This window comes from Mustela erminea, chromosome 5 (genome assembly GCF_009829155.1).
Source record: "Mustela erminea isolate mMusErm1 chromosome 5, mMusErm1.Pri, whole genome shotgun sequence".
NCBI classification, from domain to species: Eukaryota; Metazoa; Chordata; class Mammalia; order Carnivora; family Mustelidae; genus Mustela; species Mustela erminea.
In genome coordinates, this window is record NC_045618.1 from 17,860,444 (window position 1) to 17,884,716 (window position 24,273).

General features: G+C 41.5%; 1 protein-coding gene across 6 annotated transcripts in view; it reads right to left on the reverse strand.

Annotated features, from left to right (window-relative positions):
• Positions 1-24,273, reverse strand: part of FAM169B (family with sequence similarity 169 member B) — an 86,685-nt gene that overhangs the window by 23,043 nt on the left and 39,369 nt on the right. For all 6 annotated transcript variants that reach the window (XM_032342163.1, XM_032342160.1, XM_032342164.1 and 3 more), the window contains 2 exons: positions 16,416-16,501; positions 10,144-10,321 (listed from right to left, as the gene is read on the reverse strand). In XM_032342163.1, the coding sequence (XP_032198054.1) occupies positions 10,144-10,321; positions 16,416-16,501 (264 nt within the window). The remainder of the gene's footprint in view (positions 1-10,143; positions 10,322-16,415; positions 16,502-24,273) is intronic.

Genomic DNA, 24,273 nt, shown 5'->3' on the forward strand with positions numbered 1-24,273 from the left:
TTAATGTCAACCACTCCTAAACAAGATACATTTATTTTTAATTTTTTCCTAAGATTTTATTTATTTATTTGACAGAGAGAGAGACAGTGAGAGCAGGAACACAAGCAGGGGGAGTGGGAGAGGGAGAAGCAGGGTTCCCGACGAACAGGGAGCCCGATGTGGGGCTCGATCCCAGGAGCCCAGGATCACGACCCGAGCTGAAGGCAGACACTTAATGATTGAGCTACCCAGGCGCCCCAAAACAAGATACATTTAGAGATAAGAATTAATTATATCATTTTTTTCTTCTAACATTTCTTTGTATGTATTTTACTATTATAAGAGGAATTTATTTATTTACTAAGATGCCATGAAATTCTCTCTTAAATATTGGGGGAAGAAAGTTTATGTGCTTAAAGAAATAACTTTGGCCAAGTTGGCTTTATCTCGGATTGTTAGATGAAAATCTGTATCAGTAAGTCACCTTCTTTTCAGATTACAAGAGAAAGAACTGTCCCAGTTCAACTCTGTGCTAGAGAACGCTGTGCTAGAGGACCCTGCATGAAATCCAGTCCATGTGGCATAGAACAAAGGAAGATTATAAAAGCCAAAAAAAACTACTAGTTCCTCCTTATTTTTTTTTAAGATTTTATTTATTTGTTTGAGAGAGAGAGAGAAAAAACAAGATCGGGGGGAGGGCAGAGGGAGAAGCAGGCTCCTTGCTGAACAGAGAGCCCAATGTGGGACTCGATCCCAGGACTCTGGGATCATGACTTGAGCAGAAGGCAGACGCTTCACAGACTGAGCCAGCAGGGACCCCTAGCAGTTCCTCTTCTAAGTATACAGTCAAGTGGTGTTGCCCAAATGTTTTCTCATTATCACCAACCTAAGGAGCCATTCTTTTCCTAATCGTGCACGCCTGCTGACTAGATACTAAGGAATGAATAAGACTTTGTTGGATAGGGCTGAGGTTTGGAGGCCAGAGACCATTGTTTTATCCATGATTCCTTTGCTCCCCAAAGGTTTGACTGTCAGGGGCAATGCCACCCCACTGAGAATGCATGCCTTGGGTGAGTGGGTCTCCAACTTCAGAGTTCTTGGGAGTCACCTAGAGGGCTTGTTAAGACAGATCACAGGGGCCCAATCCACTGCCAGGGTTTCAGAGGCAGCGGGTCTTGGATGGAGCCTGAGAACTCCTGTAGCCCATAATATGTGAGCAGCACAAACTGCCTGCTGAGCACTCCATCCATTACACACCAGCCATGTGCAAGCAAGGAAGGGCTGCCTGGTGGTGGTGACCACAAGTATTCCAGGCCAGACTGAGACTACTTTATGAATAGGATTCTTCCGTGGATTATTATGGGCTGTCTACCCAGCCCACAGTCCTTTAAAATTGGCCCTACCACAGCCAAGAACAAAGGCTAGGTGGCCATACCTGGACCACAAAAGCCAGCCCCCGCCAATCCACAGTCAGTGGAGATCAAAGTGAACCCATTATGCACAAGAAAACCAATCCACGAGCCAGCTGGACCAATCTGATTCTTTCAAGAGAATTTAAATGATGTGAAAAAGGGATCACAAATGACCTTGGCTCTTTAAGGCAGGTACAAGGAGAGGCCAGGGGGCATGATGGCAAATGAAAGCCAAGGTTACAAGGAGGCAGGAGATACAAGTGGGTAACGTTAGCAGCTTTGCAAGGCTGAGATCGCAGCAGCTGCTGGTACACATCCCAACAGAAGAAGCCTGGCTGCATCCCGTGCATTTCCCCCTGTACCTTCCAATGCCGTATCTCCACAGGAACCTCCATTCCTCGTCAACAGCAACCCCTTTCTCAACAGACAGCACAGTAGGTACCTGAACCAACACTGCACTCCCCACTCACACCACCTTTGCTACTGATGTTTCTGCTGAAGTCCAGAAGATGGCCTGAGGGGGGCCTTCTTGATGAGACAACTCAGCAGGAGGGACCTGAGGCATTGAACTTCTGGGGGAGGGGAGAGCAGAAAACCCTCCCCACCCCCCCACTTCAAAATCAGGGCAGCCAAGGCCACTTCAAAACATCACTGCTGTCCCGAAGGTCACGTGCTTGTCTGGATGGCAAGTCACCTAATTTAATACATTTCAGTGCCACTCCTGTTTTTATGATTTGCATTAGTGTTGGAGCTTTCAGGCAGCTGAAACAGAAAGCTGTTCTTTTTAGATTTTTATACAAAAGCAACACACATCTTAGCTCTGCCTCAAATTGGCCAAACTCGCCATTTACCAGTCCAGTATTTTCTTCCCTTGAAAGCTAACAGTCAGTGGACTAGTGCTCGGAGAACAAAAGGTCAAGTAAAACCTCATTAGTTTTGATTATTTAGGGAGAATTTCAACATAAAATAGTGAACTGGCTGAAGTGTCAATATTACTGAGCAGTCAAATGAAGGCAGAAATTCAAACCAGCCCATTAAGAATATGTCCCCAAAGAGAGCGCTACCTGAAAAGATCTCATTCAGTCCATACAAAAGCACCCACTTGTTGTAAACTGAATGTGCGCGTCAGCAATAAAGAGGCACAAACTACTGATCTACACATTGACTTGGATGAATAAAGGCATTATACTGAGTGAAAAGAGTCAGTCTATTGGGGGCGCCTGGGTGGTTCAGTTGTTTGAGAGGCTGAGTCTCAATTTCAGCGCACGTCATGATCTTGGAGTCCTGGGATCGAGCCCCGAGTCAGGCTCCACACTCAGCCTGGAATCGCTTGAGAGTCTTTCCCTGTCCCTCTGCCCCTGCCCTCTGCTCATGCTCTCTCAATATATATAACATAAATATATAAAATCTTAAAAAAAAAGAAAGAAAGAAAGAAAGAAAGAAAGAAAGAAAGAAAAGAGTCAGTCTCAAAGGGTTACAAACTATATGATTCCATCACACGACACTTTAGAAAAGACAAAACGATAGTGATAGAGAACAAATCAGTGGTTTCCAGGGCTTTCAGGTGGCAGTTAGGGGGCAAGGAATGACAAGGGATAAGATGAAGGAGGTTTTGGGCGTGGTGGATTTTATTCCTTATTTTAATTATGGTTGTAGTTACATGATCTATACATAGGGCAAAATCCACAGAACTGTAAAGAAAAAAAAGTCAATTTTACTGTCTAATAAATTTTTAAAATACTTAAAAGTATGTGCCAAGGAAGTGTTTAGAACCAATGTATACTCTTAAATAGGTGACCCCTGACCCCTGTGATCTAATTTATGCAATTAATCTGCACATTTTCTTTTCCTCTCAGAATGAAATTATACGCTGCAGCCCAGCTTAAGCTAAATTAAGATATTCTAAATCCAAAGGACCTAATCTCATGAAGAAAAATCGTAATACTGCAAAGTTGAGAAGCATGCCATGTGCTACGCCAGTATCCTCAGCATCAACACAAAAACACTACATAATGTCATGACAAATACTGAGGACAGAGCAGAGACTATAGAAACGTTAACTGTTCTGAACTTGTGAACTACAAACTCCTTCTGTAGGCCATTAAATTATATGTATCCACCAGTGATTTTTTTTTGTAAATCGTGTGTGCAAATAATAAAACATAATAAAATATATTTATCCACTAACTAAATTATGTTTTGTTTATTCTACTTATATGCTGCTCTATCAACCATTTCCTTTTTTTATTTTTAGATTTCATTTATTTATTTGACACAGAGAGAGAGCACAAGCAGGGGAAGCTGCAGGCAGATGGAGAGGGAGAAACAAGCCTCCCACTGAGCGGGGAGCCCCATGTGGGACTCAACCCCAAGATCCTGGGATCATGACCCAAGCTGAAGACAGACATCTAACAACTGAGCCACCTATGTGCCCTGCTATATCAACCATTTCCTACTTCATCAAGATAAATATCTTTCTCTGATTATAGAAAAAGATGAGAAGGAAAGGAATAAAATTCTCTGATCCACACTTAACAGGATCCCGATCAGAAAATGGTGGTGGAAGGAAATGTTTGGTTTTGGTTCCTGCTGTTTAGGGGTTCTGTACTTTCATTATGCAAACCATATTGTGCAAACCTCACGTATAATAACTACTTAATAAATGAATAAAGGTGAGAAATCATTTAAAGTTACCACTGGATAGAGGAAAATTTAATTTCAGAAATTTACAACTGGAAATGGGGCCTCAGTGGCCTCAGTGGTTAAGCATCCAACTCTTGATGTCATCCCAGGTCTTGATCTCGTCATGAGTTGAAGCCTGGCAGTGGTCTCCACACTGGGCATGGAGCCTACAAGAAAGGGAGGGAGGAAGGGAGGGAGGGAGGAAGGGAGGGAGAAAGGAGGAGGAAGGGAGGAAAGAAAGAAAGAGAGAGAGAGAAAGAAAATAAAGTTGCAACTGGACTAGGTAAAACCTATGAGTTTGCAGCTTACTGGCTGTAGGTATAATTCAACCCCCAAAGCTACAGAAAACACCTCATGGGAAAAACTGAAACATTACCCATTAAATGTGTCACAGATCAGATTTACAATTAGGAAAGCAGCTGGAAATGTAAAGCAGCATGAGATCTACAGAATGAACCAAACTCAAATTCAAAGCAACTGCCACAGCTAGCCAATACATGAGTGAAGGAGACCCCATGGAACCCAAGAAGAAAAAAGTCAAAGACCAGAGAGACCGTTTGAAAAATGGCACCACACAGGATCAGATGTGACAGTTTGATGCTTTTCTCAAAAATAGACCTTCCTCAACTGAGACAGTTCAAGTGGCAGAGAGCTGAAGCCAAATGGGCTTAAACAGTGAAAGTACAGAACCCCAAAACAGCAGGAACCAAAAACAAATAACAACAAAACAAAACAAGCCAACAACAACAACAAATGAAAAGCAAAACAAAAACACAAAGCCACACACAAAAAAAATCCCTCAGGAAAAGTAAATCAAATCCATATGAAAATCTTTGGCCACCAAATCTGCAGGCACACTGAAGACCTCTACAGGGCCAGGCTAAAGAAACAGCCGTAGGAAGTCACACAAACAGATGTCAGCCGCTATAGATCACAAAGGAGACAAAGTCTACCCTTTGAAGCTAGGCAGGTTGAACAGCTACTAGATCAAAAATCTAAAAATCCTCAGAAAACACACACCAAAAAAAAAAAAAAAATTGAACTGTTACACTACATCTGCAATATCTAATTTTTGATGAAAAATTATTCAAATACACACACACACACACACACACACACAAAGCCAGGAATCTGTGACCCATACTCAGGGGGGGAAAAAAAAGTTGTCAATATAACTGATTCTAAACAGACCCAGATGTTGGACTTTGCAAAGGCCTCAAAACAACTTTACAAATATATTCAAAATATTAAAATAAAATAATTCAAAAAATTAAAGGGAAATATAAGGAAAATCTCAACAGAGAAATAGCAACTACAAGAAATAATATAAATCCTAGAGCTAAAAAGTACAATAACTAAAAATTTTCAATGAGCTCAACAACAGATTGGAGATGGCAGATGAACTTGAATAGGTGCCAGTAGAAATTACCCAACAAAGAGAGAAAAACGTTTGAAGAAAAATGAATAAAACCTCTGAGACAAAACTTAAAGACATTATGAAGCACCCCAGCACACACACAACTGGAATCCCAGATAAAGAACAATGAAGGCAGCATTTTTTTTTTAAGATTTTATTTATTTATTTGAGAGAGAGAGAGAGAGAGAATATGAGAGGGAAGAAGGTCAGAAGGAAAAGCAGACTCCCCACAGAGCTCGGAACCCAATGCAAGACTCAATCCCAGGACTCCGGGATCACAACCTGAGCCGAAACAGTGGCTTAACCAACTGAGCCACTCAGGTGCCCTGAAAGCAGCATTTTTAAAAAACTGAAGAAATAATGGCCCAAAACTTCCAAAATATGGCAGAAAACATAAAGATTCAAGAAGCTCACCAAAGCCCAAGAAAGATAAACAGAACTAAAATCATTTCTAGACACACTATAGTCAAACACAAAAAAAGTTAAAGTTAAAGGGAAAACTTTGAAAGCAATCAGAGAAACCTATGTGTTATGTATGAGGGAATAACAATAAATAACTGGTTAACTTCTCACCAGAAACTATGAAAGACAGAAGCCTGGAAGAACACATTCAAAGCACTGAAGGGAGTGGGAGAATTATCAGTAACAATCCTATAGCCAGCTAAACTATCCTTCAAATATGACTATAAAATAAAATATATTTCAGTAAATGAAACCTGAGATATTTGTCGCCAGCAGAGGCACATTACAGCAAATTCTAAAGGAAGTATTTTAGCCTAAAGGAAAAATGACACTGGATGGCAAGTGGGACCTATATTAAAATTTTTTTAAAGGTGAGTATGTGAGAAAGATTTTAGCTATACTTATTTTATTTATTTTAAAAGATATGACTACTAAATTAAAAATTATAAATCAATAAAGATAGGTGTATAACATGAAGAGATCTAATATATAACAATAGCACTATGTAAATAAGGGATAAACAAAAATACACTATTAAAAGATTTCTATATTTCACCTGAGGTAATTCAATATTAACTGTAAGTAAATCTGGAAAAGTTTAAGATGCATACGTGATCCCCAGAGTAAAAACTAAAAATGCAAAATATAGAACTAGAAAGCCAACAGAGAAATTAAAATGAAATATTAAAAAATATCTGATTAAAATAAAGGAAGTTATAAAGGAGGGACCGAGGAACTAAAGAAAAACAGAAGACACAAACCAAATTGCAAATGAGAAGACCTCAGTGTACTCATATCAATAACTAAATGTAAGTGGACTAACACTCAATTCAAAAGACAGACATTTTTAAGACTAGGTTTAAAATCCAAGACCCAGGGATGCTTGTGTGGTTCAGTCAGTTAAGTGTCTGTCTTCTGCTCTGGTCCCAGTTTCCTGGGATTGAGTCCTGCATCGGTCTCCTTGTTCAGTGGGGAGCCTGATTCTCTCACTCCCTGCCACTCCCCCTGCTTGTGTGCACACTCTTTCTCTCTCTCTCTCTCTGACAAATAAATAAATAAAATCTAAAAGTAAATAAATAAATAGGATCCCATACCAGCTATATGCTGTCAACACAATATATGCTTCAGATAATAGACATGAACAGACTAAAAGTAAAAGGCAACAAGCTACAGTACAAAAATATATTCCATACAAATCATAAGCATAAGAAAAATGATGGGTCTATATATATTAATATCAAACAAAACAGACCTCATAATAAGAAATATTACTGAAGACAACTGGGGACTTCATAATGATAAAATGACCAATATATCAGGTAAGTATAACAATCATAAATATAGATGTGACTGATAACAAAGCTTCAAAACACATAAAGTAAAAACTAACAAAACTAAAATTGTTAGAACTAGGCAAAAATAATCAGTAAGAATGTAGAAAATCTAAACAACATTATTAATTACCTTATGCCAAATGATATTTCCAGAACACTAAACCCAATACCTGCAGAATATACACATTCCTTCAAGTCTACAGGGAATGTCTACCAATACAGACCATATAATGGGCCATCAACAATTCTCAATAATTCTTAAAATATAAAAAAAATTCAAAATATTTTTAAATTGTTAAATTTATATTTATATTAATTATATTTATATAAATATAAATTTATATTCTAAATTATAATATCTATTTATATATGAAATAATTTTTATATTATAAATGCATAGAAATTAACCTTATATTAATAAAAGTAATGTTTAGAATATTTAAAAATTTAAATATTAATATTTAAAATAGTAAAATAGACTACATTCTTTTACTGCAAAGGAATTAAGTTAGAAATCAAAAATAAGGGGCACCTGGGTGGCTCACTGGGTTGAGCCTCTGCCTTCAGGTTGAGCTCACTGGGTTGAGCCTCTGCCTTCAGCTCAGGTCATGATTCTGGGGTCCTGGGATCAAGGCCCACATCAGGCTCTCTGCTCAGCAGGGAGCCTGCTTCCCCCTCTCTCTGCCTGCCTCTCTGCCTACTTGTAATCTCTCTCTGTCAAATAAATAAATACAATCTTTAAAAAAAAAAAAAGAAATCAAAGGTAAATCAATAAGTAAAACATTTGGAATACCTGGAAATTTAAAACTCACTTTAAAACACTCATAAAAATCATAAAGTAAATTTAGAAAATATTCTGAACAAAATAATAATGAAAATTGGTTAAACTGATCAAATAGATTCCATCAAAATTTCAAACGTTTGCTCTCTGAGAAATACTGTCGTGCCAAAATGAAAATGTTTTCCAAATTTATATCTGATAAAGAACTGACACCTAGGGGCACCTGGGTGGCTCAGTGGGTTAAAGCCACTGCCTTTGGCTCAGGTCATGATCCCGGGGTCTTGGGATGAAGCCCTGCATCGCATAGAGCTCTCTGCTCAGCAGGGAGGCTGCTTTTTCCCCCTCTCTGCCTCTGCCTGCCTCTCTGCCTACTTGTGATCTCTGTCAAATAAATAAATAAAATCTTTAAAAAAAAAAAAAAAAAAGAACTGACACCTATAACATATGAAGAAACTGCAATAAGCAAAAACCCAATAAAATATGGGTCAAAATATTTAACGGACACTTAAGTATTACCTTAACACTTAAGTGTTAAGAAGATAAGTGACCATCAACAAAGCACGTGAAAACATAATCAATATCATTTGCAATTAGGGAAATGCAAATTAAAACCAAAATTAAATCCTACTTCCCCCCTTGTAGAAGAGGTAAAATTAAAAAGACTCACAATACCAAGTACTGGCAAGGATGTAGAGTGGCTACAACTCTCATACTTTCCTGGTAGCAATATGTATGCAATTATTCTAACAGAAATATTTTTATTCTGTCTCTCCAAAAATAAGCTAATCCAGCAAAAGTCAGTAAAAAAAAAAAAATGTTTTCATTGGCAACATATACCTGAAGCATATATTTTCATTAATTTTATACTGGTTTGGTACTTTTTAAATGAAATAAACTGTTGAGTAACTAAAAGTCAATTGCCACTTAAAAACAAAAAAAAAATCAGTTCATGGATGAAATGACATGACCCAATAAGCAGCTTCAGAGAACTTTCCACCACGTTCGTGGAATTCATCAAAAATGAAGAAGAAACAGAAATCAAGCACCTAGTCTGGTCTACCTTAGCTTGACAATCTTTTAAGGTCCTCCTTCCACTTTGAGTTCTGGGTCAGCCTAGGGAAAAAGGAGGAGGCCACAACCAACCTCTCTACTTGAGTGTCTGGACTGACCTTGACAAGTAGTTAACTAATGGAACTACTTGCATGGGAAACTGGTCATCTCACGCGGCGGGGGGCGGGGGGGTTTGACCAGGAGTGGGGAGGGAGAGAAGTGGATTTGTTCCATCCTGGACAGGTGGAACAAACACATAGTATGAACAACGTTCAACAGCACAGTCAGCCTTCTGAGCCCCGAGAAAAACACGTAACCCAGGAGAACAGCATGTCCATGGTGGTTCTCAGGGAGACTATTCTTGCTAAAATTTAGGACTTTGTAAGAACTGAAGGACAGGGCTGGGTCCGCTTGGAGTAGAGATGTTGACAGCCTTTAAAAAATTCAATAAAGTATTAAAGAAAACGACTTTAAAGAAACAGACCAATCCCCGAGGCAAAATGGTCCTAGGATCACACTCACTTCTCATCAGAGCCCCTAAAAATAAGTCCCAGTGTTTCACCCCGACCTTGTTATCATGGCCAACCTCCCCCTCCTCTGAGGTAATGTCTATAAATCTTGGCATCCCGTGTGCTTTTGCGCCACATGTCAGCTATTAGCAATGGTATTTTTCCTGACAGCTAATGGGTAGCCTTAAAGAAAAGAAATGAAGAGTGTCGTGCTTTGCAGAGTCATTTTACACCATTAGCAGCAATAAGCATTTATGAGGGACATGGCACTGCCTGGGAATCAAAAGGACACGTTTTTCACCCTATTTGCCAGTACAATGAGAAATGAGAAAATGAAATCCATACCTTGGGTTTACTTGGGTTTATTTACAGGACGGCCGAATTAGTGACACTTTCTGAGCCAGAAGACTCTCTCCAAGGAACACATGTGCTGAGGGAGTCCTCCGACGCAGGCAGACATCTTGGGGGCCTCCCCACCCCATCCTCTGCCCCCTCCCCAGGGCCGAGTGTCCCTTACCTTTCCTTTTGGTCGTGTAAAATCCAACAGCGGACCCATCCCGCCACAGAATCTTTGCTTGCTCCTTCACAGAGTGAGGTAAAAAAAACATGTCTCGGTCATCCAAATTTCTCTCCAGTCTTCCAAAAATAACGACATTTAGAATGAAAAGCACAATCCTTTCCCCAAATGACTGAACCTTTGAAGGGGAAAAAAAGAAGAAGAAGAAAAAGAAACAAAGGAAGAACAAGCAAGTGAGAGAGGAAAATCACACACGATAAATTTTGCACTTGGAATCAACCCACACATCGGGGCCAGGTGTGTGCGCCACCATCACATGATTCCCCCCATGCTCAAGAGCCAAAATGTGACTCACAGTTTCTCACCAAGGTTTTCACAACCCTGACCTTTCACACCCATCAGCCTCCAGGAGTGAGGGGCAGGCCCAGAGGGGCCTCCCTGTTCCCCAAGGCTACCTATGTGTAATGAACATAAGTAGACAAAAAAAAGTCCACTGCAGGTCAACAAAACAGGAAGTAACCTCCAGGGGGGTCAGGCAAGACATTTCAGCAGATCCCTGGATGTGTCTAGAAATAAACCCAATCCACCTTTTTTTTTTAAGATTTTATTTATTTATTTGAGAGACAGAGATCACAAGTAGGCAGAGAGGCAGGCAGAGAGAAGGGGAAACAGGCTCCCTGCTGACCAGAAACCCCCATGAGGGGCTCTATCCCAGGACCCTGGGATCTTGACCTGAGCCGAAGGCAGAGGCTTAACCCACTGAACCACCCAGGCGCCCCCACCATTTTTAATAACAGCCCCAGAATTCTGGCCTTCAGAAGGTGGGCAAGGAATTGGGGAGAATTAAAAAAAAAAAAAAAAAAGAACTAGGAGGATCAATGGCTACATCAGAAACGTGATTTTTCGATGGCTTATCACATGTTAGATTTGGAGCACATGCTACATACAGTCCCAATCCCAGAGAACTACCAAGAATCAAGGCCATCAAATGAAACCACTTCTTGCCCACCACAATGTCATGGCAGATGAAGAAAGTATGTGGTCAAGGCCAGGCCCACACAGAGTTTTAGCATTAACAAGTCTAAATGAGGAGCGCCTGGGTGGCTCAGTGGGTTAAAGCTTCTGCCTTCGGCTCCAGTCATGATCCCAGGGTCCTGGGATTGAGCCCCACATCGGGCTCTCTGCTCAGCAGGGAGTCTGCTTCCTCTTCAGTCTCTCTCTGCCTGCCTCTCTGCCTGCTTGTGATCTTTATCTGTTAAATAAATAAATAAATAATCTTAAAAAAAAAAAGTCAAAATGACTTCATGGTCCTGTCTGTTAAGATTTTCTGCATTTGGGGGCACCTGGATGGCTCAGTGGGTTAAAGCCTCTGCCTTCAGCTCAGGTCATGGTCCCAGGGTCCTGGGATCAAACCCCTGCATTGGGCTCTCTGCTCAGCAGGGAGCCTGCTTCCCTTCCTCTCTCTCTGCCTGCCTCTCTGCCTACTTGTAATCTCTACTTGTGTTTGTGTTGTCAAACAAATAAATAAAGTCTTTAAAAAAAATTTTTTTCTGCATTTGGAGAGCACCCGGGTGGCAAATACATAGCAAAAACAGAGGTCTCCAGCTTCTGCACCCACAGCAGACATAACTAATCAATCCCACTATATGTGGCTCAGCTTGGATAAGGTCACAGAGTCCTTCTACATGCACTCCTCTGGACAACCACAAGCCAGCACTAAATGTGATTCTTGACATGAACCCAATCAGCTATTGATCAAGGGACAGCATCGTTTTATTAGATTTTACTCTGGCAAGACATGTGTGACAGGACAATATTTTACTCTGACAAGACTATGTGACAGCCTACGTGTGGGGGTGTTTGTCCCCCATCCTATGCAGCACCATGGGATCAGCAATGCCATTGAATGGGCCGTGACTCCCACCCAGAAGCTAGCATTCAAGTCTCCCACCCGCTGGGGAAGTCCTGATTTATAGGTAAGGAAACAAAAATCCAAGGAGGGTAAGTGATCACATTTATTGATTTCCCTGTCTCATTCCAAAGAGGACTTAGGACCCCTGGACAAGGGCTCTGTCCGAGGCATCAGGCTCAAAACAACAGACCAGGGCCTTCCAGGTCCCAGGCTGGTCCCAACCCCTGGTTGCCACCAGCATCTTCATCCATTACAACTAAGGCTTTGGAAAAGGGAACATTAATATAAATATCTACACTTTGTTTTATATTGAATACTTATTCCTCACATTTTTATCATTATCATCATCATCATTTGTGACCATGACTTCTCAGCCTAGCTTTGCTGGGAGATCTTTAGCAATGCCCAACTTTCTGAGCCTCCATTTCTCCCACTGATCAAGGGAAAAGATTGTCTGAGGCATCCTTAAAACACTTGTTTTGGGGAAGGATGGGTTAAAAAAAAAAAAAAAATTGTTTTCAAATGCTCCGATAACAAAAAATAAGGCAGCTTGCTGTCCCCCCTTACAAATAGCACGAAGTGTTCAGTGCCAATAAATCTATTAATTGGTCCAGAATGTAAAATAGTTCACCTTCCTCTGGAGCCAAATCTTAAATGAGGAAAAGCTTTGTGAAAACCACACCAGCTTAGCTCTAAGAAGCTGCTGCAATTTTGTATCTCAGACAAGAGCAGCCAAACCCAGTTCAGACTTTGAAGAATCACTAGCTGGTCACAAAACCTGAGTGGGGTGATGTGTGAGGTTATATTTTTCAACTTATAAAACCAAAAAGTTCAGAGAAAAGCCAGAAGAGAAAAGCAGATTGCATCTGGCAGAAGGGAAATATCCAATCAAAAACTGGCAGGAGAAAAAGGAGAAAAGAAAATGCACTGAATTTATCCAATTTTCATTATGGGGGGCGGGGGGAGAAATGTGTGTGAATCTGACTTAGAAACATTTCTGGAAACACAAAGCCGAGATCCAGTTCTAATCCCTCAATTAGGACCACTAATTATGTTAACAGAAAGAACATTAAGCATTTTTTTTTGTAATTTATGAAGAATAGTTGGCTAAGAAACAAAATATAATTGAAAGGAAAAAAAAAAGTCAAGACCCCAAAATCTTGGGGGATGGTTGGGTACGTCGATCTTTACAACACGGTTCATTAAGAGCAGGTAACATCCAAGTTTCTTCTGTTCACAACATAGGCCACATTTTTTCAGAAAATGTGGGGTTTCCCTCATCTAAACACAGAGGAATTGAAACATGGAACAAGTGAATACTCTTGTTCTGAAAAAAAATAAAATAAATAAAATAAAATATTAAAGACTTATTTAAAGAGCACGTTAGACTTCTCCTGGCATTCAAAACACCCAACCAGTAAATATCTCTGGCAGAAGGGTCCGGAACAGCAAGACAAATAGGCCAGGCCACCCCACTGGGTACCTCACATTCACTGGCTGAACCTCAAGCCATAGTTAAATCTGCTGGCGTCGGGGTGGGGAGGGGGAAACTTTTCAAAACAGTATCTACCGAGTCAATTAAAACCAGATCTGAAAATATCCTGCTGTTTGCAACAATACAGATGTAACTAGAGGGCATTATACAAAGTGAAGTAAGTCAGACAAAGACAAATCCTGCGTGATCTCACATGCACATGAAATCTTAACAAAGCCCAACTCATCCCAACAGAGAATAGAATGGTGGTTACCACGGGCTGTGGGTAGGAGAAAAGAGATGTCGGTCAAAAGGTACAAACTTCCAATTATAAGATGAATAAGTTCTGGGAATCTAATATACAGCAGGGTAATTATAGCTAATAATACTGTATTATATTAAAGTTGCTAAGACAGTAGATCTTAAATGTTCTCATCACACACACAAAAAAATGGTAATTATGTAATACAAAGCTGGTATCAGCCAACACCACGGTGTCCATCATTTGGCAATATGTAAGTACACCAGATCAACACCTCCTGTGCCTCAAATTCACACAATGTTTATGTCAGATATATCTCGGTAAAGCTGGGGAGGAGGAACAGGCATGCAAAAGACAACCCACAGACGGGAAAACAATATTTGCCAATCAAAAAAGGCAATGTGTGAAATAAGGACTCGCATCCAGAATATATGAAAAATGTTTGTAACTCAATGGTCAGACGTCAAGTAACCCAATTAAAAAGTGGGCCAAGGATTTCAATAGATATTTTCCCAAAGGGGATGTATGAATGGCCAATAAGTACATGAAAAAATGCGTCACAGCTTTGGCCATCAGAGCAATGTGGCTTAAGACCACAGTGAGATACCACTTCCCACCCAGTCGGATGGAGAGCATACAAAAACAGACAATAAACAAGTGCCAGGATGGACATGGAGAGATGGAAGCCATCAGAGGTTACCAATGGGACTATTCGTGGTACACCTGCTGTGGAAAATAGTTAGTGGCTCCTCAACAAGTTATATAGAGAATTACCACGTGACCAGCAACTCCGCTCCTGGGTATATACCCAAGAGAATTGAAAATACATGTGCTCCCAAAAACTTGTACACAAATGTTCATGGTGCCATTATTCGTAATGGCCAAAAGGTAGAAACAACACATGTCCATCAACATATATACAGATAAGCACACATGCTCGAGTCATGCAGTGGGAAATGATCCAGCCATAGAAAGGAATGCGGCTCTAACACACACTACAGTGTGGGTGAATGTCGAAGACATTATGATCAGTGAGAGAAGCTAGACACAAAAGGCTACATATTATATGATTCTAGGGCTGGAAATGTCCAGGAAAAACAAATTCACACAGGCAGACTCCTTGCCAGGGGCTGGGCAAAGAGAGAAATGAGGGGTGACTGCTGATGGGTAAGGGGTTCCTTTTGGGGAGGATGAAAACATTCTAGAATTCAAGAGTGGTGACTGGGGCACAACTCTGTGCAAATACTGAAAATCACTGAAAGGGTGAAATTTATAGGACATGAAGTGTATCTCAATAAAGTTGTTGTTTGAGGGAAAATAAAACTGAATTTGGTTGTTGTTTTTTTTTTTATTCATTCAAGCGAGGAGGAAAAAACTGTATTATCAAATCCTTCTCTAAACCAGACCCAGAAGAATACTGGTCATTCATTATTTGTAGGTCCCAATGAGGGAGGTCAAGTGGAATTCCATACCACTACAAACAGATCCACCATTTTAAGACTGCCAAGAAGCACCTATGGAATTAAGATAAATATGTCAATCAAATGAAAATGGGCAGACATGAGGCAAATAGTCTAAATTCTACACTAGTTACTAACTTTATCATCAAATCTGCAGTGGAGCAGACGCCACAGGGACTCTGAGGAGCTGCTGTGGCATCTGCCCTCACCCCTACCATCCTAGGTCTTGGCTTTACAACTGCTCCATAAAGCCACAGCCCATCCAAGACCTTCAGGCCTGACATCACAGAGACTGGAGTTTGTGTCCTACCCAATCACTCACTAGCTGTGTGGTTCAGCCTCAATTTCTTCATCTGCAAAACAGTACCTTGAGGATTCTAAAATTAGATAATCCCTGTAAAGAGTCTGAGGACATAGGCAAGTACCTAACACAATGTCTGACTCAGAGTGAGTACCAAAAAAATAATACTTGGACACAATACGCAAAAATTTTCCTACACACTAGAGAGACGAAGGGGATTTAGTTTTAAAATGAAGACAAGAGGCCACTCAGGAAGGTAAGAGAGATCTGCCAATAGCCAGATGTCTGCAGCATACAGCCTTTTATTACTATTTTCCTTACTGGCAGGGCATTCTAGATTGAATTGCATCCCCTGGAAAGATGTTCCAAGACCTAATATCCAGTACTTGGGGATGTGACTTATTTAGAAATAGTCTCTACAGACGATGAAGTGATGATGAGGTCATGGGGGGGGTCCTAATCCAAAATGACTGGTGTTTATATAGAAAGGGGGGATCTGGACAGAGGGAGACCCACACTGAGGGAAGATGATGTGAAGACACGGGGAGAAGGCCATCTCCAGGCCAAGGAACTCCTGAGGCCACCAGCAGCCAGGACAGAGGCCTGGAACAGAGTCTCCCTCGCGGCCCTCAGAAGGAACCCTGATTTCAGGCATAGTCTCAGAGGCTGGGAGACAACACCTTTCTGTTGTTTCAGCGCTGCCCCCCCCCCACCGCGCCCCACCCCATCTGTGAAACTTTGTTTCTTGCAGCCCTGGAAGATGAGTCCACAGAGGCCAAGTGCTTTCGATCATTAACATGATAATCAACACACTGACTTTAAAACCTGTTTTGCGATATCTGTTCTGGTCTACACCACCTCACCTTCAAGAGACCTTCTCTGGCAGGATCAGAGGTTCGTAGGACGTCTTCGGTGGGCCACCAGGACTCCTTTATGTACACAGCCACCACTAGGGAGAAAACCAAGAGAAAATGAAGAGGAGCGCAGAGCCAGCCAGCCAAGACCACCGCGGGGAGGGTTCAACGGAGTGCAGCCGCTGTCAAGGTGCAAAGGACAAGTACGTGTGGGCAAAGAAGGTGATGTTTCTAGAGCTTAGTTCTCTGAGAGCACTGACCAGGACCAAGTGGCCACTCTCACCCAAAGAGGACTTCACTGAGGTCTTCACAGATGGCCTGCTGCCGCCTCCAAAACTACAAGTGCATCTCCGGATGAGACTGGGCAAAAAGTGCTACACACCAACACGGAAAAATTCGACGGAAAAGAGGGATGCCTGGGGGGCTCAGTCGTTAAGCGTGAGTCTGTCTTTGGCTTGGGTCAGGGTCCCAGGGTCCTGGGATTAAGCCCCCCATCAGGCTCCTTGCTCAGTGGGAATCTTGCTTCTCCCTCTCCCCCTACCCCCACTTGTGTTCCTGCCCTCGCTGTCTCTCTATCAAATAAACAAAATCTTTTTAAAAAATTAATGGAAAAGAATCACATTTTCTTTTCAAAGTCCAGTTACATGCCACAACTCAGAAGTCCCCATGCAGTCAAATCCAACATTATCAAAGGGCATTGAGCACAGATTCTTCTAATTTTTTTTTAAGATTTTATTTATTTGATTGAGAGAAAGCATGAGCAGGGGGAGGGGCAGAGGGAGAGAGAGAAGCAGACTCCCCTGCTGAGCAGGGAGCCTGACACAGGGCTCGATCCCATGACCCTGAAATCATGAGAGGAGCTGAAGGCAGACTCTTAAGCAACTGAGCCACCCAGGCGCCCCATGAGCACAAAATCTTACCGCTCTCTGCACTAGGCCTGGCACTGTCTTCTTTTCTATGATTTTTTTTCCCTTTTCACAGTGAAACTGCCGCCTGTGTTTTTCTGAGGAGGACACTGACACGCTGAGCAGCAAGTAGCTTGAAGGCAGCCAGCAAGGGGGGCCTGAGGTGGGTCCAAAGGCAAATCCAGTCATAGCCTCTGCCTCTTGCCTCTCAGCTGGGCAGCCTTCCTGTCCTTGCTTAGGGATTCCATTTAAACAGCAAAGTTACTTTGGTTGTTTTCTTGCATGTTTGTTTTTATTTAATTAAGATCATTTTTTACAGCAGTTTTAGGTTCACTGAAAGGAAGGTACAGAGACTTCCCACATGCCCGTACATATCACGTCCCCCAGTGTCAGCATCTGCCCCAGAGTGGGGACATTTGTTAAAAGATGAACCTACACGGACACATCAGAGTCAAAGCCCATAATCTGCATTACAGTTCATTCTTGTTCTACATTCTATGGGTTTGAGCAAATATGCAATGACATACATCTATCATTATGGATAGATTATCATATGCATAGTAATTTTCACTGCCCTAAAAGTCCTCTGGTCTCCATCTATTAAACCCCTGCTCTCACCCCCCACTCCACCCCTGGGAACCACTGACTTTTTTTTTTTTTTTTTTGTCTCTATACTTTTGCCTTTTCCAAAATGTCATTTAATTGGAATCTTACGGTCTTTTCAGATTGTCTTCTTTCACTTAGTAATATACCGTTAAGTTTCCTCCTTGTCTTTGCCTGGCTAGAGATCTCAAAAATCTTTTTAGCACTGAAAAATATTCCATTGTCTGGATGTACCACAATTTCTCTTCTGGTATCTTTTTTCCACCCGCTCTTATAAAAATTGTCATTTTTACACCAACTTCTCAAGCCCCACATCTGAGCCTGAGCCACATGACGAAAAGATGCACCTTCCCAGTCCAATCATTTTAACTGAAGATGTGTAGGAAAATAACATGGAACAGAAAACAAGAGTTACTTGAATACTTATATGAGGCTCAAGACTTTTCAACTAATTTTGTGGGCCAATGAGGTAAAGTTTGCTACCACTTTCTTCCCTATTTCTGTCTGCTCCTTGAGAAACTTTCGTAGAAAATTCTGTGAAGGCAGGTTACAACGACATCAGTCAGTGATTAAGCGTGAACTCTGCCCAGCCAGCCTCTCTTCCCCAAAGACATGTCAGTTTCATCTCACTGGTAAATTACATCATCAACAATAGTTCCAAAGCTGATTGAGCTGGCTGAGAGAGAAGGGCCAATTAAATGCCTGACACCTGCCTTCATTTATTCAATTAAATTCATGTTCGAAATGGCACCTACTAGAACTTACAGGAGGTTTATAAAGCCATAAGGATTATTTTCCTGCTTAACAAGGTGAATCAATAAAAGATGTTCCATTTACTAATACAGTCTATTACTATAATACAGATGTTCAATTTGCTAAGACAGTTTCAAACAGGACACGTGTTACGATTTGGCATTTGTGTGGTGCCTTGCAAGTTTCATGGTGTTCTGCAGAGCATTAATTAGTCACACAAGTTGTCATAAAATAGATTGAACTGGTTTTTGGGTTTTTTTTGTTTTTTTGGTTTTTTTTCAAAATGTATCTGAAGCTGGTAAGGATATATAACAGCGAAGGGGAAGTCAAATCAAATTTAACAGGCCTAAAATAAATTGTCCTCCAAACCAAGTCTTAAAAGAAAAAAAAAAAGGGAAACCAGAATCAGCCTTCTGGAAACCAGCAGCTTTTGATTGGAGAAGCATAATACCCAGTCAAGAGAAAACAGTAGGAGAATGGTAGCAGAGTCCTGGGAGAGAGGCTGTATCCAGCTCAGAGAGGACAAAGGACAGATTCTGGGGACTCTGACAAGCACTGTAGGGCCAGCCTCAGGGCACCACAGAGACCCTGAAGCCAGCTAGTTCCAAGAGTTAGAAAGTAGAAGCCACGCATCTGTGGTTTAAAAAAAAAAAAAAAAATGCTCAGTCTCCTTTAGGCTCTCTCCCATCTAGGGCCAGAGCAGAGACTGGATGCTCACAGAAGGCTGTGACAGTGGTGACAACAGTCAACAGGGCACTAAGAGTTAAAAGCCAGCCTCGCTGCGTGAATTTAATTTCCCTACCCCCTGAGTGACAGGCGATGTGGATGACAGAGAAATGTCAGTGATGGAGTCTCCTCTGTGACACTCCAAGGTTTCCCAAACAAGTTAAGACAGTGAGGTTGCCTAAGGCTAAGTCCCAGTGGTCCGGCTTCTCTGAAGCTCAGCATGATCAACTCTATCCAGCTACCCGTGGCTGAGTCCCTGAACGTGTGAACAGTGCTGTCTATCCCCAGCAACGGATGAGTCAGTCCCCATCCTTGCCCCTGGGGGGTGGTGAGCTGCAGAGGAAGAGAACAAACAACAATCAAGTTGCTCCAGTACAGGCTGGGGACATGAAAGGTGCTAAACTCGAGATGGGAACCAGTGTGTCACCAGGACCCAGAGGACAGGCAATTCTGTGGAAGGGTACTGGAAAAGCATCCCCAGGGATTTCAGACAGCTTGGGTTCTGGATCAATGGGTGAGGTTTCAACAGGCAGAGATGACAGACAAGGGCAATACCAGCAGGGTAACCTGTGAGCAGAGGTACAGAGCCCTACAAGTCCAAGGCCACACTCAGGGCATCACAAAAACAAGGATAGCTAGAATGAGGTCTACACAATGGAAAGATGGGGTTGCAAACTTTGATTACAAGGAGGTTTCAGAATACAAAGCTAATATACAAAAGCCAACTGCTTTCCTATATACCAGTCATGAACAAGTGGAATTTGAAATTAAAAAACACAACACTATTCACATTAGCACCCCCCAAAATGAAATACTTTGGTATAAATCTAACAAAATGTGTACAAGATCTACAAGAAAAATCACAAAACACTGAAAAACAAAGTCAAAGAACAAATAAAGAGATAGTCTATGTTCATGAATATGATGACTCAATATTGTCAAGATGTCAGTTCTTTCCAGTTGGTTCTATGGATTCAATGCCATCCCAATCAAAATCCCAACAAGTTATTTTGTGTATATCAACACACTAATCCTAAAGTTTATACGGAGAGGCAAAAGACACAGGATAGCCAACATGAGATTGAAAGAGAACAAACTTGGAGGAATGACACTACCCAACTTCAAGACTTACGATAAAGCTACAATAATCAAAACAGTGTGGTTTGGTGAAAGAAGAGACAAAAAGATCAATGGAACAGAATGAAGAGCCCACAAAAATGAACTATTGGGACTTCATCAAGATCAAAAGCTTTTGCACAGCAAAGGAAACAGTTAATAAAACCGAAAGACAACAGACAGAATGGGAGAAGGTATTTGCAAAGGACATATCAGATAAAGGGCTAGTATCCAAAATCTATAAAGAACTTATCAAACTCATCACCCAAAGAATAAATAATCCAATCAAGAAATGGGCAGAGGGGGCGCCTGGGTGGCTCAGTGGGTTAAGCCACTGCCTTCGGCTCAGGTCATGATCTCAGGGTCCTGGGATCGAGTCCCGCATCGGGCTCTCTGCTCAGCAGGGAGCCTGCTTCCCTATCTCTCTCTCTCTGGCTGCCTCTCCATCTACTTGTGATTTCTCTCTGTCAAATTAATAAATAAAAAAATCTTTAAAAAAAAAAAAAAAAAAAAAAAAAAAAAGAAATGGGCACGGGACACAAACAGACAGTTCTGCAAAGAAGACATCCAGATGACCAACAGACACATGAAAAAGTACTCCACATCGCTCGGCATCAGGGAAATACAAATCAAAACCACAATGAGATACCACCTCACACCCAGTCAAGAATGGCTAAAATTAACATGTCAGGGAATGACAGATGCCAGCGAAGATACAGAGAAAGGGGAACCCTCCTACACTGTTGGTAGGAATGCAAGCTGGTGCAACAACTCTGGAAAACAGCATGGAGGTTCCTCAAAAAGTTGAAAATATGACCCAGCAATCACACTACTGAGCATTTACCCTAAAGATGCAAATGTAGTGATCTGAAGGGGCACGTGCACCCAAATGTTTATAGCAGTAATGTTCACAATAGCCAAACTATGGAAAGAACCTAGATGTCCATCAACAGATGAATGGATAAAGAAGATGTGGTATATATATAATGGAATACTATGCAGCCATCAAAAGAAATGAATCTTGCCATTTGCAACGTTGTGGATGGAACTAGAGGGTATTATGCTGACTGAAATAAGTCAATCAGGAAAAGACAATTATCATATGATCTCCCTGATATGAGGAAGTTGAGAGGCAACGTCAAGGGTTTGGGGGGTAGGAAAGGAATAAACAAAACACGATGGGATCAGGAGGGAAACAAACCATAAGAGACTTGTAATCATAAAACAAACTGAGGGTTGCCACAGGGAGGTGGGTAGGCAGAGGGTGATTGGATTATGGACACTAGGGAAGGTATGTGCTATGGTGAGTGCTGTGAAGTATAAACCTGGCAATTCACAGACCTATACTCATGGGGCTAATAATACATTATATATTAATAAAAAAATAGTAAACTGACTTTTATATAGTCAGTTTTATATAGTAAATATTGTCAACTGACTTTTGACAAAGGAGCAAAGGCAATACAATGGAACAAAGAAAGTCTTTCCAACATACGGTGCTGGAACAACTGGACACCCACACACGTAAAAATGAAGCTAAACACAGACCTCTTACCCTGCACAAACACCACCTCAAAAAATGTAATCATTATGCATTCCATGATCTCTAACGGACTTCACTGCCAGCAAATAAGATGACACAAAGCATTTAGATGTGGCCCCATCCGTCTGTGTAGGGAAAAGATTACAGACTTCAGAACCACATTGGGCTCAAATTCCGGCTTCTTCCACTACTGATTATGTGACCTTGACCCCCTCCCCAAGCCTAAATTCCCCTACCTGTCAAGTGGAGACCAGAATATCCTCTCACCTGGTCATTATACAGGTTAGGTGAAAGAGCTCACTTCCTCAAACTGCTTTTCCTAACGTGTCTGAAGCTTGTCAGTGGTTTCCAGAAACTTCCTCCACTTGCTTCAAGTGGTACACTGGGGTTTGGAAGAAGGATGAAAAGCCCTTTGTTATTTGTTGGCTTTTGTCAGCGAGACAATGGAAACTTGCTTCATAACATTCCCATCTCTTCCTGGGAACTCCCATTCCAAACTTTCTGTTCTGGTTTGCACAAAAATGTCTGTCTTTCTCCCCTCCAGCTTGACTACTGTGGTCCTGCCTCCTCCTTCAAGAGGATATAGGTTTCTACCCACCACATCGTCTCATGCCAGCTCCTTTTTCTGTTAAGGAGTCTGAAGCTGACCACAGCATCCTTCTCCTTCCAAGGCATCCTTGGATGGATCCTTTTCTCCATCCTTTTCTCCTTCCATCATGCTTAAGACAGACACTTGAACCCAAGGGGTACCACCCAAAACTTTTAAACCTTTCATCTTGCCTACTAAGAATTCTTAAAAGAGCTATCAGAAGGGACCCCGAATTGCTAAGGAAATGTTGGAAAAGAAAAACAAAACTGCCTGATTTCAAACTTTACTACAAAGCTGTGATCACCAAGACAGCATGGTACTGGCATGAAAACAGACACATAGACCAGTGGAACAGAGTAGAGAGCCCAGATATGGACCCTCAACTCTATGGTCAAATAATCTTCAACAAAGCAGGAAAAAATATACAGTGGGAAAAAGACAGTCTCTTCCATAAATGGTGCTGGGAAAATTGGACAGCTATATGTAGAGGAATGAAACTTGACCATTCTCTTACACTATACACAAAGATAAATTCAAAATGGATAAAAGACTTCAACGTGAGACAGGAATCCATCAGAATCCTAGAGGAGAACAGAGGCAGTAACCTCTTCGATATCAGCCACAGCCACTTCTTTCAAGATATGTCTCCAAAGGCAAAGGAAACAAAAGCGAAAATGAACTTTTGGGACTTCATCAAGATCAAAAGCTTCGGGGTGCCTGGGTGGCTCAGTGGTTTAAGCCTCTGCCTTCGGCTCAGGAAATGATCCCAGGGTCCTGGGATCGAGCCCCGCATCAGGCTTTCTGCTCAGCGGGTAGCCTGCTTCCTCCTCTCTCTCTGCCTATCTCTCTGCCTACTTGTGATCTCTGTCTGTCAAATAAATAAATAAAATCTTTAAAAAAAAAAAAAGATCAAAAGCTTCTGCACAGCAAAGGAAACAGTTAACAAAACAAAGAGGCAACCCACAGAATGGGTGAAGATATTTGCAAATGACAGTACAGACACAAGGCTGATATCCAGGATCTATAAAGAACTTCTCAAACTCAACACACACAAGACAGATAATCATATCAAAAAATGGGCAGAAGATATGAACAGACACTTCTCCAATGAAGACATACAAATGGTTATCACACACATGAAAAAATGTTCATCATCACCAGCGATCAGGGAGATTCAAATTAAAACCACATTGAGATACCACCTTACACCAGTTAGAATGGCCAAAATTAGTAGGACAGTAAACAACAAGTGTTGGAGAGTATGTGGAGAAAAGGAACCCTCTTACACTGTTGGTGGGAATGCAAGTTGGTGCAGCCACTTTGGAGAACAGTGTGGAGATTCCTTAAGAAACTAAAAATAGAGCTTCCCTATGACCCTGCAATTGCACTAGTGGGTATTTACCCCAAAGATACAGATGTAGTGAAAAGAAGGGCCATCTGTACCCCAATGTTCATAGCAGCCATGGCCACAGTCACCAAACTGTGGAAAGAACCAAGACGCCCTTCAGTGGACGAATGGATAAGGAAGATGTGGTCCATATACACTATGGAGTATTATGCCTCCATCAGAAAGGACGAATACCCAACTTTTGTAGCAACATGGACGGGACTGGAGGAGATTATGCTGAGTGA